The sequence below is a fragment of the Haemorhous mexicanus genome, chromosome 17 (genome assembly GCF_027477595.1).
Source record: "Haemorhous mexicanus isolate bHaeMex1 chromosome 17, bHaeMex1.pri, whole genome shotgun sequence".
In the NCBI taxonomy this organism is placed as follows: Eukaryota; Metazoa; Chordata; class Aves; order Passeriformes; family Fringillidae; genus Haemorhous; species Haemorhous mexicanus.
This window is the reverse complement of record NC_082357.1, coordinates 9,822,047-9,838,455: the sequence shown is the minus strand read 5'-3', so window position 1 is coordinate 9,838,455 and position 16,409 is coordinate 9,822,047. Positions and strand designations below refer to the sequence as shown.

Here is a 16,409-nt window from a genome sequence, read left to right as displayed (position 1 = left end):
TTGGTGAAAACACTTTCCCACCAAGGAGAAACTACTAAACTTCTTTTGTTTTCTACTGAATAGTTATTAATGAATTGCACTACTAGCAGGAAAAAAAAAAAAATTCAAGACATCATCCTTTAATTCTGAGTTTTCTAATACAGATGCCAATATCCTTTAAACTACATGCTCTGCCATATTCAGGTAAACAAGTCTCTTATTCACTAAGTCTGCATGGTTCTCTTAAGAATGGTGCTAAAACCATCATGGGGATTTTGGGTCACCTGAGATAGGATATCTGATCTAGCAGTTCCTTAGTTGGAATTTCCTTAGTAGCCGAAACAGCAGAGGACAAGCTGAATTATCAGATTCATCAGACAACTTAAAATGTTCTAAATTAAGTGGTGGGTTAAACACATTGATTTTCCTTTGCTAGGCTGGAGTGAATGGAAACAAGACCATTTTTAAAAGTATTGTTTGAGTTGAATTAATTTGATTGTAAATGGAGTTAACAATAGCTTTTGTGTATCAAGCCTTTTTCACCTAAACACCCTTCAAAATAATCAGGAAAGAGACTACAGAGAAATCTCATGTTTGTTGCTTTAATTGTAAACATGTCTCATCTATAATTCTATGGTTTTTTAATCTCTTCCATCTGCTCTGCATGTGCTCAGCATTCCCTGGACACAAACAGACAGTTTAGTAACTATATTAGCTCCATTCTGTACTTCTTACATCAAGCCATGTCATGCCAAGCAAGCATGACATATTCAGCCTTACTCCTGCTGCTTGTGGCAGGGTTGTAAATCTGTTGTAGGAACTGACCCACGGGCACTGCTCACACTTGGGACAACATCAGATCTCCTCAGGGGAACAAATGGCTGCTCTATTTCAGTGGGCCTTACCCAGATTATTTTAAATAAGCCAGAAAAATCTCAAACTCTGTCCAGTCATGAGACAGTGTCTCCAGACAGGTTTTGCTCTCTTGGCAAAGCTGAATTTCAGGCTGTTTTCCTCCCCAGAAGCACAGCTGAGCGTGCTGTGCAGCACTGGCTCCACACTGCCCAGGGACAGCTGCGACCCTCCTGAGCCATGGGCTTCAACTGGGCTTCCTGGAGAACCTGAGCTAACAGGAGCCAAAGTACCATGGCCTCATTCCCAGGTCTGTCCTCTCAAATCCCACCTCTCTTGCAATATCCCTACACAGGTGATACCCCATAGACTGCAGGCTCCAGGAGGTTTATGGATATTCCTTTTGTGGGAAGGTTGTTACAACATTTTAACCTCTAAAGATTGTACCTTTATTTTCCATTTTACTAATTGTGTTTGTTTCTCTAGGAGCAGCCTTGCTATTTTTGCCCTTGTTGTTTTTGCAGTTTTCCCTGAAAAACTCTAGGGGGTTGCTAAAGAACTGGCAGAATTAGGACACCAAGATACAAGTGCTGCCTGATTATCAGATCGTGTTTTCTATACTTCTAGTTTTAAAACTGGGTGAAATCCAATTCCACTCACTCAAAGGAAATCCTCCTCTTGGAAGATGACCTGCTGGCCATTTCAGCAGGAGATAAGTTTAGATGTTTTCCTTTTGTTAATAACACTGAGCTGCCCATATACTCAGGGTCTAAATAGAAATGTATTCTGCAAATAAATATAATTCTTCTGATTATAGAAGATGTCCAAGCAAATGCCCCAGAGCAGTGGGTCACACTGAGTCACTGTCCCTCAGACCCAGCAGAGTCACTGCCCAGAAACTCCCAGGACTGCCTCTCTCAAAATGGAAAAATTTGACCAAGACCAGGCTGATCATTTCAGCTGCTTGCATCCATAAAGGCACTGACTTTTAGAGATTTTATAGAGAACTGCTTATGGAGATTTTAATTTAAGAGTGGTGGCCTTATGCATCAGTTTCAACAAGGCTTAGCACAACTTTCAAACCTTATTCAATGGATGCTTCTCTATCCATTTTGTAATACCTACATCTTTAATGGAAAAATCTGCTTGTTCACCAGATTTTCATGAATGTTAAACCATGCCTAACTTTGTACTTTTCTCCAAAGCATGACTTGAATTCTTCTACCAGTTCTAATAATGCATACTCTTTAATTCCTATGCCAAAAAAATCCATCATTCATAACCAGAAGCATTCATAATTTAAATGACTGTCTCTGCTGTTGATGGCACCATCAATTACAGGGTTAGGTGATGGGGAAGATCTGCACTGATTAACATGCATTTTTCAACATCACTGCTCAGTAAGGTTTTATATAGCTGCAACTGTCAGGAAGTGGCTGGGATCTGGTATTCTGAAATTACCTTGCCATGGTATTCTGAGATAACAGCTTTGGAGCATTTCTTAGTAAAGCTTCACATTTCATTTAATAATCAAATTTCAGAAACATCACATTGGCCACAGAAGTAATTAACTGTCCAGAAAAAATTCTTCATGACAAATTTTGCCTGGAACTACAGCTTGTACAGCCCAGCTCAGCAGAGTGTAGGACATAGAATACATTTGCAAAATGTTCTTACTTCTCAAATTCAGCAAAGTACTTAGGCATTTATTGTCCTTATCACCTGCTTTCATCTACCTCTACTCAGAAAGGGACAAGCCAAGATGGAGAATTTGGGAATCAGCAAAACACCTTCTGCTCTCACCATCTGGCTCTTTAAATATGGATGTTGCTGTATGGTATATCCAAACGCAAAAGTCAAATAAAATAATGAGTGAAATCCTTCAAAAATTGTGAGTTCTCTCAGAGAATCAAAAGTGCATCAAGCACCTCCCCATTTACCTCCTCCTGTGTGAGCAGGAGCTCAAGCTCAATTCCTCTGCAATTCAAGGGTATTTTCTGCTGTAACAATGAACCAGGCACAGCCAGGCTGCAATTCCTGTTCCAAGGGAGACAGGCCTCCTGCTCTAGAGATTCACCTGGCCTTTTCTAGCCTTTTTCTCCTTAAGCTTCCTGTTTCGTAAAATTCCTTTTTAGCAAGGTGCAGTCATTATTAAAATTTCAGCTCAGATGAAGGAGGCCATTACAATTCAAGGAAAGATTAAGTGAATTTATGACTTGAATACAATAAATTTAATTTTTCATTCAGAACAACAGACTTGAAGTAAATTACTTTACACCTGACTGCAGCAATTTGCCAATAAAATCCACAGTGGTTTGTCCATAAATGGAAAAGAAGAGCTTGCATTTGCTGTATGGGTTGTCCTATGCTATACAATAAAGCTTGAAATCACTGGACTATCTGGACACTGATATCACTCAGGAGCTACAGCACAAATGCAGCACTGTACAAGAAGAACAATGCCTGCTTCTGTCTTTTCATCCCACTGATCCTTCAAATATTTGAACAGTGGAATCACTTCATTGATGCACCATTTGATTAAACCAGGCTTAGCTCCCAAATGCTCAATGGATTCTTGTTTGTAAAGACTTGATGCTTTCATATCCGATGCTGTTATGTTTCAAGTACCAATTTCCATATTCATTCAGCTTACTTCCCTATAGTCCTCATTCTAATTATTGTCAGTGTTGTTGGCAACGTCTAATGAGGGATGAAGGAATGCTTCTGAGTTCCTAGGTCTGGGTGTTGTGCCCTGGACACATGAACTCCACGTTTGGACAACACCCAAACACACACCAGCCCCTTATCATGCTCTAGTTTGCATCGAAAAGAAGCCCAGCACCCCAGGCTGGAAGGAGTTGGGACAAGTTCTGGCCGTTTCCCAATCTCAGCAAATGGAGGAGAAGGGAATTAAGTCACACCTCACTGGGCACCTTTAAGTCAGATTGGATCTGGGCTTTGTGCACAGAGAAAACATCTCTCAGAGTGAGCATCTGGGGCTTTTGAAACCCATGTATCCTTGGAAAATACTTATATACATATATATATACCTCCTTGAAAAGGAACTGTGCCAAAAGAATCAAAGGCCCTGCCTTATTCAGCACTATGGGTACCAGATCAGCAAAGCACAGATAATGACCCAGTTCCTACTTGGTGCTCCTGCAATTACACAAGCCAAGGAGCTCTTTCTGTTTATAGTGGGACCTGTTGTTTACACACTGGGATAAGGACTATACAGGAACATACAGACAGGCTGAAAAACATCTGAGTTCATTTCAAACACATCTATATTTGAAAGCCTGCTGCAACTGAGGATTATTTATAGTGCTTATAAACCACAGTCATGGAGCAGGACTGCACCAGGCTATGTAGTGTAAACACACAGACTAAAGTTACAACTCCTGTAACAAGGATTGTCAGGGATTTTACCACACGGGATTTGAAGAACACAGCTCAAGAACAGAATATGGTAGATCAAATATTGAATAGAAGTTCTGTTTTCAGCATGTGTCTTTGCTTCTAGCTTAGCTAGAGAAGATTGCCCTGGCAGAATTGATTTTATTTTCTACTCAAAAACTATGATAATCCTACACATACCTTGTTATTGCCATTTCTGTTTGGACACTTTCAAAAATAATAAGCTCTTTGCTTCAGAATTAAGGCAAGAAAATTGATTCTATATTTTTTTTTTTACATTTACTGCAGGTAATTTAAACCTATGATGGTTGGAGTCATCTGGAGGTTCAAGTATCTTGTCTGTTTATGAATGATTGTATCAGATTTAACAGGTCCAAAAATCTACCATTTCAGAAATCAGACTATGAGAACTTCTTTCTTTTAAAAAAAGCCTTTTTCTTTCTGCATCACTAAATGAACATTTTTAGAAAGAAACAGAAATGGAAGTGAACTGGAAAGGTTAAATTCAGGAATAAAATTTCTGAGCTACAGCTTCAGAAATGACATAGAATTTACATTTGGCCCATATTCCTTTCAAATTTTGGAATCAGGATTGAAATTCCCATTTCAGATATGGAGGACCAGAAATTGTCTGATTTATGTAAACAATCTACTTGGCATAAAAATTATGTTTTCTGCATGTAGGAAAAATATGACCAAAAAAGTTTTGTACATTAACATTTTACAGGGCACTAGGAACTGAAAAGCTGCATTGTAAATTTTTAGTACCTCTGAAAATCTACCTCAGAGGTTAAACCCACATGACATTAGAATGATAGCTGGTGAAAAATAAATTACTTAAATTTTCTGATTCATTCAAGTTTGCAAGAATAAACTAGATGTTATGTGGTGTATTTCCCACATACAGCCTCCTCCCCCCATAGCAACCCTTCTAGCATTTTTCTTTATCCAGTATTTTACTGGGGGTGGGGGGGGAGTAGTTATGAGGTGTCTACTGATAGTAGGCTAAGTAATAAAACCTAAAACCACTCACAGATATTCCCAGATCTCTCCAGGAGTTACATTCCTCAAATGACTGGAGCATGATGCATTAATATAATTACACTAAATTACATCTACACAGCTTCTTTCATCTTATATATTCCCAAAGCAAATTACAAGCTGAATGAATATTCCACTCTCACTGCTCACAAGCCATTTTACAATAGGTTACACACATCTTGTCTGGTGATTCCTGTTCCCTGACTCGTGACCATGGATACCCCTATCAGAGGCATTCATCTCATCCATCTGAAAATGATCTCAGGCATGTAAGAGGCACTAAATCACACTTATTTAAATTAAAGCAGGCACTCACACAACTCTTGTTGCTCTCTTGCACATGATTCATATTGGCACTCAAAGAAGGACAAGAATAGATTATAGAACAATCACAGAACTTATGATGATCTAAAATACAGCTTTTCAACCTGAGGAGGTAGCTTCAGCTTCAGATGCTAAAATAATTAAGTTTAAAAATGGGAAGAATAAAACAACTCCATGCCTCCAGAAGGCAGAGCCTTGAGCAAAGAGAAATGCTCAAGCCCAAATGTTTGAATCTGCTTTTAGTGGCAGCCTGACAGGCTGAAATGAATATCTTTTCCTTACTTTTTCATACTTCCTCAGTTCTTCCCCTGTGAAGTTGGATGGCAGCTGCAAAGTTCCTAACAGTTTTGATTTAAGAAAGCAAAAGTGACTAGACAGATGTTTATGCAATCTCTAATGCAGGGCTTGAAAAGAAAATGGTAGTTGGAGGCTGGTTGTAAATAGTTACATGATCCCTGTGCATTTCATCAGTGCACATGTTCTGGATCTCTAGTGCCTCCAACCTTACAGCAAAAGAGACTCCAAAATTTGCTGGAGTCTGAATACAGCTGAACAGACCAGAGCCATAAATCATTTGACTACATGCTTTACCCTTAAAATCCCAGGGCACAAAAGAAATTACCTTGTCAAAGCCTCTTAGAAAACAGAGCACACTTTTAAAGACTGCATCCTTATGTGCTTCACATAAAGTTCAAACTAATGGCAACAGCCCACAGGCATTAGGAGAAATAACAGCAATCAATGCTATTTTTAAAGGGAAGAGTGGGGGCGAGGGGTTAACATATGTGGAATTAGCTCTGGGCAAAATGAGAAGCCATTGCATCTAAAATCAAATGCATTCTCTGAAATAGACACCAGGGACCAAATTCCCATGCAGATTCCTGCAGTCCAAGAGTTTCAGCAGAATTTGGCCTTCCTCTTAACTTAGCTTCATTAGGTCATTTCATGCCATCAGTTTTTATGTTGGACACCCTACGTACTGCACTTCAGTTGTTGGCACTATGTAAACAATTTTCCAGATTGGAGGGGGAGGAAAGGGTGGTGTGGGTAAAAGGGAGAGGAATTTTTTTCCCATTTAGAATAAAAGTAATTTCTCAGAAGAGTTTTAGAGGGAAAGTGGTATTTGTACCCCTTCTACCAGATGTCACCAGTGACAACAAGAGCCAGTATTAAATATCTCTCCATCAAATTCTTCTTGAAATTTTTCAGCGCCAGCTGGTCAAGAACCCATTCAGAAAACAGGGAAAGCTGAAATCTTTCAAGGCCATTCTTAACCAACAAAAGAATTATCTTCTCTGCAAAAGAATTATCTGTGTCTGAAACTGTTTTGTGGAGAACTGACTTGCAGAATTTTTAATAAGAAAAAAAGTTTGTAGCAGTATTTTTTCTTATATTTATATACTGAAAATGAAATAGCACCTCCTCCACAGAGAGAATCTTTTGCAATGGTCTTTTGTTGCCTTTTGATCAACTGCTGTCAGTGCTGGATGCACTAAGGTCTAGTAGGTACCCTCCATTTGTCACTTTTCTGTCTGGCACCCTGATTTATTAGTGACTGGCTGCAGTGACTGGTTAGGTTCTGTCTTCCATCTTAGAGGGAAATGCTTTGGAAAAAAGATGCCTTGATGCTCTCTCTGACATTAAGACAGTCTCTGCACCGTCACCTCTTACTGTGCCACCACCTCAAGCTGTGATGCCAATTGCACTGTCATCCCTTGCCATCCCTTAATCCTGGCCATAATGATACCTTGTGCTGTCATCCGTATGACTTGTCTTTCACTGTTCTGCTACCTCAAGGCACAAGTGAGATCCAAGCTGACAGGCTCCTCACCCAGCTTGGCTACAACATTCGTGGAAGAAAATTGAGATGATCAAATAATATCCATGAAAAAAGTAACTGATACAAAGGAACACTGGGAAACAGCTCTGGCCAAACAATTCTAGAAAATAATCACTTCTCTGGAAGGGATTGACGACAGGCTGAAAACTGAAAAGACACTTCAGATATTGTTATAGCGATGATGTTGCTATTGAAATTTTCTATTCTGAAAGCAAAGATCTTTCATGTAGGGCTCAGGGACTTTTGTCTCAGAGACAGCTGGGCAGATCACAACCCCTTTGCTTCATACATACCCAACTAAACAGGTTGTCAGAATCTTGCAGAATTGTAAGATTTTCTCTGGAAACAGAACAGATGAAATACCCTCCCCCAACCAACTGTTCTGATGGATTGACATAATATTATTTTACCTCCTATAGCAACAAATTCACTGTGTGGTGGGTTTTTTTTTCCAAACAACAGATCAGCTATTCTAGAGATAACATGGCTATTATTTCCCCTGGTTTGCTATGCAAACAATACCTGAACAGTTAAAAGAATACTTTTAATTTTTCCTTTTTGTTTAGTGCCCCAATGATGAAACGCTATCACTCAGAGTGTCTACAGGTAAGAGAACAAGTTATCACTTTTAAACAGTCATTAAAGATACCTCTTCAGAAGTTATTATGCTTCATTTCATCTGACTCCTCAGATCAAGTGTATCAGATAGTGGGGGCTTTTGTCCTGCCCTACATCACATGAAGAAGCTGGTGTTTTCTGCTTAAATCAGAGGAAATTTGACATGACTCTGTTCTTTTTGCCTATCTGGCCACTTATCTTGTTTCGTTTGCAAATATCATATGTATTCTCTTGAGATAAAAATAGTGCAAGATGATTAGTTAGGCAAGTTCATTTGACACCATTCCCCCTTCGTGACGCTGAAATCTAAAATCTGTATATGGTATACAACTTAAAGTATATATATGCAAGCTCAGCTCTGCTGGAGACACACTGCAAGTACCTTCCTCCCAACCTGACTGCTTCCTTACCCAGTCAAGAAGACCACAAAGGTAAGCTGATTAGATCTTCTGCTTTCAAAGAAACACAAAAGCAAAATTAAAGTATCTATTCTTATCTCGGCTTCCAGTATGTTGTGTCTTTACAAGCTAGCATAGAATAGAATCAGCATTTGGATCAGAGGATGGAACAAGACAGGAACTATGTCCCTTTGTCAAAAATGCTGTGATTTTTAGGTTTTCCTTCAACTCTTCCCCTTTTTGATCCTGTCAGCAGTGAGAACTAGGTGAACGGATGAGCTCAAAGTTATATTGCCTAATGCTGAGAGAGGGAAGCATTTTGCAGAAGAACCCACTGGGACAAAATAATTCAGTAGTAGAAGAAAAGTAACCCAGCTGCCTGAGCTGGGGAAGGATCCATTGCCATCAGTGGGAATGTGTGCCATCACTTTCTTAACTGATTCAGAGATATTCAGAAAAGAACTAAAATGATTGACAATTTATTCTGCTGCAAATCAACAGGTACAGAGGCCATTTCAAATTTTAGAGGAAGTTTAAATCTGTGTTTAGATTTCAAACCAGTGTGCAGACTATATATGGGTACCACTAGTTGATTCCTTCTCAAGTCTGTGCTTAGACAGGAAGAATGAAGTTGCTGAAGATCAGTTAGGGATTAATGAAAATATATTTCTATTCTCTTCTGGCTTTCAAGAATAACTTTTCTATTCCTTAGTCCCCTTCTTTCACTAATATGAATTAAGAGTAACATTGCAAGTTTTAAACTGTAACCTGTCTGCACTGGTGTGTGCAGTTTACCAAACTGTAACTGCATCAATGCACTAAAAATTGATTAGAAATTCAGGCATTATAGCATTTTGTTAAGTAATACACATTGCACTGGCAAACTATTGCAGCTGTTGGTGGCTGAATGGGACAGAGTATTTTTCTCAAATGAAATGCTGCTGTGTCAGAAGAAAACACCTCCTTCACTCTACTAAGAATGAATATTAGGTCATGATACTTCTGTTCTAAAGACAACAATCTACTGAAATGTCAAAATCTGGGCAAAAATATGGTTTTTTATAACCTATATGGAATGCAAAAAGAAAAGAACCTCAGAAAATACTGACAAAAACTTTTTTACAAAGCTTTCGTGGAATGTAGTCTTTCAGTGATGCAGTAGCCCAGCAAGACACATTTATCATTGCAACTAAACAGGAGATGAACTTACCCTCCAAATTTACATGAGTAAAATTACTATTACTAATTCTACACTAATATTTTCATTCTTTGTGAAGGTCACTACATCTATTGATAATAACACTTGATTTTTCACACTCCAATTACACTTACTCCAGATACAGTTCTAGGGGACATTCTAGCCTTATCTCTTACGTGTGCTGTAAATACACTCTGGGTTTTACTGAGTAATAATCCACCTCCAGGAAAGCCCACACAGAAGTCATGGAGTTGTGTGGTGCTGGACACCTTGGATGTGCTCTGCCAGTGCAGCAGAGGCAGCAGATCCTCCTGAAGCCCCACGCTCCCGCGTGCAGAATTCCTCCCTCATTCCCAGCTCTCAGTGGAAGCACCTGCTCCAGACATCTGTTACAGCGTGCTCCACTTGCCATCAGATGAATAATGTCTCCCCTATCACACACTGTCACTGCAGCAACTTCAAATAGAGCCATGAAAGTAGGAGAGAAGTCGTTTTAATGGCTAAGTAGCTCACATTTAATTTATTTTACAGTTCAGCAATGGCCATCACTGACATCCTCTCTGCTAAAGATATTGAATCTGCTCTCTCCAGCTGCCAGGGTAAGGAATGGTTGCTCTGCAGACAGAAGATGCATATCATTTTTATGTCTTACGATGACATACCTATCATTTTCCCCTCAGATTCCTTCCCTGTGAGATCTCTTTCTAAGCTACATTACAGTATAGTCCCTTAAATTCAAAAGGTCTCACAAGTGGTGAACAGCAATTAAAGGGCCACCATTTCAGTTAGGGCTGGCTTAACACTAAGCTGTCAGTGTCTAAACCTGTTAAAGACTTAAATTTAAAGTTGGCTTTGTCCTTCAAAATTTCAGAAAAAGCCTCAGCTAGAAGAATGAGAGTGTCATTTGTGAAGAAATTATTAGTCTCAATTCACTTAAGAACTGCTCAATAAGACCAAGACAATTTTCCAAATACTCAAAGATCTGGTTTGTCTGTAAATTACTTTCTCTTTTATCAAATTCTTCACCTAAGTAAGGACTCTGTGAAAATTAATGAAGAATTACAGAAGTTGTTTGTAAGTCACAGCAGCACCTTCTCAATATTTATTATTAATTGCATGTGACACATTGCATAAATCCTGATTTAGCAGAATATGCATTGTAGCAGAAAACTTCAAACTGGCTGAAAGGAAACATGACCACAGGCACAGAGTGATTAAAAAGGGAAATTATTATCCACTGGAGCTGCTCTTTTGCTACACTAGGGAACAAGAGAAAGAGAGCAGGCTGATGTTTAAGAAAAGACATACATATTCACAAGGAATACACACTGTAGTAGCGACTTCAAAGGAGAATATTTAACAACTTCTGTTTCTTCCAGCTGATGATTCCTTCAACTACAAGTCTTTCTTCTCCATGGTTGGTTTATCCAGCAAAACTCCTGATCAGATAAAGTTAGTTTTTGGAATCCTTGATCAGGACAAGAGTGGTTTCATCGAAGAAGAGGAGCTGCAGTAAGTACTGTTCAGCTGCTCTATTTCTTTAAACAACAAAAACCTTAGAACTTGCTTGGTGTCCTTGAAGAAACCCTCGATGTTATTTTAAAAATAAAACCCAAATCCTTGTCTTTCCTTGAATCTGTGTGGATTCCCTCAGATAATAAGAGCAGACATTACCTTATGGGACATTTCAGAGAGAAAAACTCAAGCACAGCACCCTGTTCTATTTCAGGCTGTTCCTGAAGAATTTCTCTTCAAATGCCAGAGCCCTCACCTCAGCAGAGACCAAGGCTTTTCTGGCTGCAGGAGACACTGATGGGGATGGCAAAATTGGAGTGGAAGGTAAGACTTTGGAAAATTGATTAACTTTGTGGTTTAAAATGCACACATTTAAGGCTGCATTTAAACTGGGGCATGAAGAATACACATGAGTACTTTGGCCTGATACTTTCTGCCATAATTTTTGCATGAGTAAATACTCCTTTATTTTTATAGCTTTATTCCCATTTGATCTGTTGCAGCAACAGAATATTTGGGCCCAGTGTAGATTCTGGTCTTCCAATCAATGATAACAGCTTTGGGGTTAATCCTGCAATGTTTCTGATTCATAGACTCAATGTGCCAGATTCTGAAAAGATTCAGAACACCTGAAAGTCTCAGAATTTCTATTACAGCAGTGGATGTTCTGCACTTCTGGCCATACAACATTTCCATTTTTACACACATCTCTGCCTAAAGAAACTTATTTCTTAATCTCCTACTATCAAAGATTGGCCACTATTACTGGGTGCTTAATTCACTAATGTAAAATATGACTGGTATTGTTTCTCAAGGCTGCAACTGCAGCAGTGCAGCACAGGATTTTGTGATGAGTGCACATTTCACTGGGCAGTCATTTGAGAAACTCAATCAAATTCCTGAAGAAAACCTCACAGGGATGATGTGAACTAGTAAGGATATTTCTTTTAGAAACTGCAGCACAGAAAAATAGGACATTATGCATCATGTATTAGAGATGAAGTCACTGAAAACAGGGCTGTCTCAGCTGAACTAGGACAGGTGGCAATAACTCCAACAGACACACGTGCTAATCTTAGCCAGATTTGGGAGGAGAGAGAGATACACTGTTGGAGGAATTTGCTTTAGCAGCAGCTTTAGCAGCTTCTGTTTATAAGCCCCAAATAGGGCATTGTATTTTGCAGATCTTGGCCCTTAACCATTGAATCTCCCATTCTGGAATTACTTCACTACAGATATTTTTTATTTGGAATAACAAAACAAAAAAACTCCCCTCACTGAGAGCTACAGGCTCCTCTTCCTTGGCTATTATCAGAGTTTGTAATAGGATAAAGATAGTTTACCTTTAAGTCAGGATTTCCCACAAATACAAATTTGCAGACACACTCCTCCTCTCTGCACTTACTCTTTTTAAGGAGTGAAAAATCTGTTACGCCCCCAGAATCTCAGTTTAGCAGTAGCTTGTGCAGTGTTATAATAACTTTGGGAGCCCTCCATGCCTAGGAATTTTAGTCATTTTTATCTATCTTTTTAAAGATGTCAAAAAACTACTTTCAATGAGTTTTATGCCCTGCTTTTCTCACTTTCTTCCTTGACAGAGTTCCAGTCTCTGGTGAAGGCATAAACAGCATTAGACCAAAGGCAACCTTGGACTGACTCTGCCAATTACCTCGTCCAGCAAGCACCTCGCACTCAGCATGTGTTTGTACATTTTTATATTGTTTCAGGCATTAACAGTTCCCCACACATGAAGTTCACACACCTGATTGCTGAGAAACCTTGCAATGTTTTGGTCACATGGTATTGTTACATTTCCATTGTAAAGAAGGCACTTTGTGATTTTCCACCACTGATAATGTTGATATTGTGGCTGGGAGAGGGGAGAAGACAATTAAAAAAACAATTAAACCAAAAGTCCCTTGGGAGAAAAAGCTGCTTTTAAAAACTTTGTTTAAGTTCTCCATCTTCATACTTGAGCATGCTGACTCACCAGACACAGTTTTGATGATCTTAAACCATATCTTATCTTCTCAGGCTTAATTGTACTGATTTAATTGAGGTTTATTTCTGATTAATTCTCTGATACTTGAGGAAAAACAATGCTGATAAGATAGCTAAAATTAATTCATATTAAGTCCCAACCCTGAGAATATGAGAAAAAAAAGTAAGATATTTAAGAAGAGTTCACACCTAGCTCAAAGCACAGAATAAATTTGTGGGTAATTTTCCAAAATAAAGTAGTAGACCACAGCGTAATTGTATCACCAGAAAGTGTTTATAGCTTAAAATGTGACTCTCCCTTAAGAAGATTTATCTTTCATGAAATCTAAGGCAGCTGTGAGATAGAGGAGAAGGGTCTAATCCTACTCTGACACTGTCACAAGTCATGGTCCCCTGACAACCTGGGCCACAGGCCTGGAGGTTTTTCCATGAATCATGAGCCTGTCACTTACTGTCTCTCAACATGTACAAAACAATAATATTTGCCTCATCTGTGAATTTCTGTGTTTTCTACAGATGAAACTACAGCCAGTCTTGCTGTTTGATTACCCTAAACCTCTTACATTGTTAAATAATGGCCATTATTCAAGTCTTCAATTTATTATATGAATTATTATCTATATGTTCCATAATATCAGCAGTCTTCTTCAGTCTGAAAACTAAGAACGAGCCTTCCCTTTAAGAAGTGTCTTACAAGATTTAGAGTTGGTTATAGCATTGTCTTGATTAATGGACAAAGTAAAAAATATTCATGGCTAAATGCAAATGTCAGCAGGCTGAGTAGATCTTGTGCATCTCTGGCTGAGTGTGTCGGAAACTTCCCCACCTTTATTTAGTGTTTCCTTCCTCATGTCCCATGCTGTGGCTCCAGCTCACAAGCAGACTGTAGTTTTATTACTCTTCACTAAAACTGAATGATAATTATGATTTGGCAGCTGTTTTGAAAAAGAGCAGCAACAAAGCCTTTGGAACTCTTATGCAACAGCCAGTGTTGGCATTTCCATGGATTGCAAGATGATTATGTGAGGCAAGCACAGCTCCCTCCTTCCCAGGCATGTAAGAGAGCTGGTTGACCGATTTAAGATGGCTAATGCAAAAGAGGAATTCTAGCAATCAGACTCACTGAAGCCTTGGCAGAATTATAATGAATATAAATCCTAATTCTATCCCCACTGCCTTTGATGTTAAATCTGGGCTTAAATTATAGCTGCTGTTAATTGCAGCACTGAAATATTTTGCATAATGATGAGACTCTGGCTCCTTTTACCTTAATTATTTCCCTGTTGAAGAAAAAACCTGGGGCAACCCAGATCTGCAGCAATACCCAGATGTAATATATACATTAGCTCTTCACACTGCTGATCACTAAACTGTCCTTCACTGGCTCACGAGCAGATGGCACATACAGTACCAGAAGTGACAGACCTGACACTGCATGCCTTGCACCTCTGAGACTCTCATGTGGAATGCAAGAAATGCAAGACTGTACAGTGGCCCATTCTGTATTTCAGAGATGCTGAACAACTGCACATCACTGCCTTGTGCTGCCACAGGGGAATGGAGCACTCCCAAGAATCAGGAAATCCTTTTGTGTGCTGCAACTTCACCTATGCTAATAAGAAAATCCGTTCTTCTTAAATAGTGGCAAGAGGATGTGTTTTAAATCTTATTAAAATTATCCAGCCGTTTCATTTGAAGGAATTATAATAAAAATCCAAGAAGCCCCCAATTAAAAAAAAGCCCATAGGCTTTAGCAAAAATACCACCTACTCTCTATTAAGGTTTCTGTTGGCATTAGGATCCACATTTTAGATCCACATTTTAACCAAATTAGAAAAGAGCATTTTTCAACTAAAGGAAACAAATCAAAAAATGTGATGTTTTCTGGCAAGGTTCATTTTAATTAACTTAAGTCAGTGGCAGCTTTCAGTTTTTTATGGAACATCATGGAGTGTTCTCTGAATGTAACAATGCAATCATGCTAGAGAAAGCTTCAGTTGTAGGATGTCTATGTGAATGCCAACTGAAGTACCAGGGAGCCACGTGGTTGGTATCACAGTGTTACCATGATTAAAGTACAGAACCAGTGAGTATTTCCTGATGGAAAGGTTCTCTGGAGGTCTCTGGTCCAATCACTCCCTCAGAAGGGAGGGATGGAAGGACTAAGATGAGTTTGAGTATAGTCAGGGATAGAGATTCTATAACCTCCCTGGGCAATCTGATAAGAAAGGATTAAATCCTCTGCATCAAGCTGCTATGAATGAATTAAACAAATAAAACACTTCTGAGTACACAGTTAAAAAATAAAATTCTGTTAGAAATTGTTTATGCTACATCAAATCAGAAAGAATCTAACAACTCCTGGTATTTTCATATTGATCACCTGCTCTCAGGTTCAGAGTAAGACCATCCTACTCACTAGAATATTCAGTATAAAACTGCTTCATAGTTCCCAGCATAAAGGAGATGTGGTTTGTGTGTTTTACCTTCAATTAAGACAATTAAAGAACAACCCAAATTGTGAATGGTAGATCTATGCTCCACTAGGACTGTGAGATCTCAGACCCTTCAGTGCCTTGATCACCCTGTGGGAGCAGTTTAATCTCTAATCCTCCCTATACTTCTTATAAAACAAAGATGTGCTATGATCCCTTTAAGCAGGAACAAAACACAAAGAAATATACAGTCCTACACAAGCTCCAGGAAAAAGGATACAGAGGGCAAGGGTCACAATCCCAAACCCACCCTAGTGCTCTAGCCACTGAATTCAGCATCTCTCTTAAACCAAAATTTTGGGTTGCCCTGAAAGAGGAGCAGAACCATGCATGAGATAAACCTCCTGGTATTTAGTGGAAGTTGGCTGCCCCCTAACTTCATGTTCTTTTGGAAATCCCAATCCAAAAGCCATTTGTGAACTTGAGATTCAATTTCAGCTCTCCAACTGCTTGAAATCTCAGTCGTCTTCTAACAAGTAGCAAACACAGAAAGGGCAAGGAGATGTCAGAACATTCATTGCACACATAGACTGGTACAGTTTCTTCTTTGAGTTAGCAGCCAGCCCATGTGGAAAATCTTTGATGCAGCATCATCAGAGGTGCCTGGAACTCTTCATACAAACAGTGTGGGCAGAGGGGGCCAAGGCCAGATTAATTTCCTGGAATGAGTTACTGAAATAGACACATCTTGATTAAATCCCCGAACAGACATGTTCCTAACATTTCCATGC

General features: G+C 39.1%; 1 protein-coding gene across 1 annotated transcript; it reads left to right on the top strand.

Moving 5' to 3' along the window:
- The first annotated feature begins 8,390 nt into the window (after nt 1-8,390).
- On the top strand, nt 8,391-13,096 carry LOC132335325 (parvalbumin, thymic-like). The gene is given in 7 exon segments (XM_059861764.1): nt 8,391-8,419; nt 8,421-8,466; nt 8,468-8,502; nt 10,199-10,266; nt 11,047-11,179; nt 11,397-11,506; nt 12,781-13,096. Coding segments are annotated over 7 exon segments (447 nt in total). The 3' UTR covers nt 12,807-13,096.
- The last annotated feature ends 3,313 nt before the right edge of the window (nt 13,097-16,409 follow it).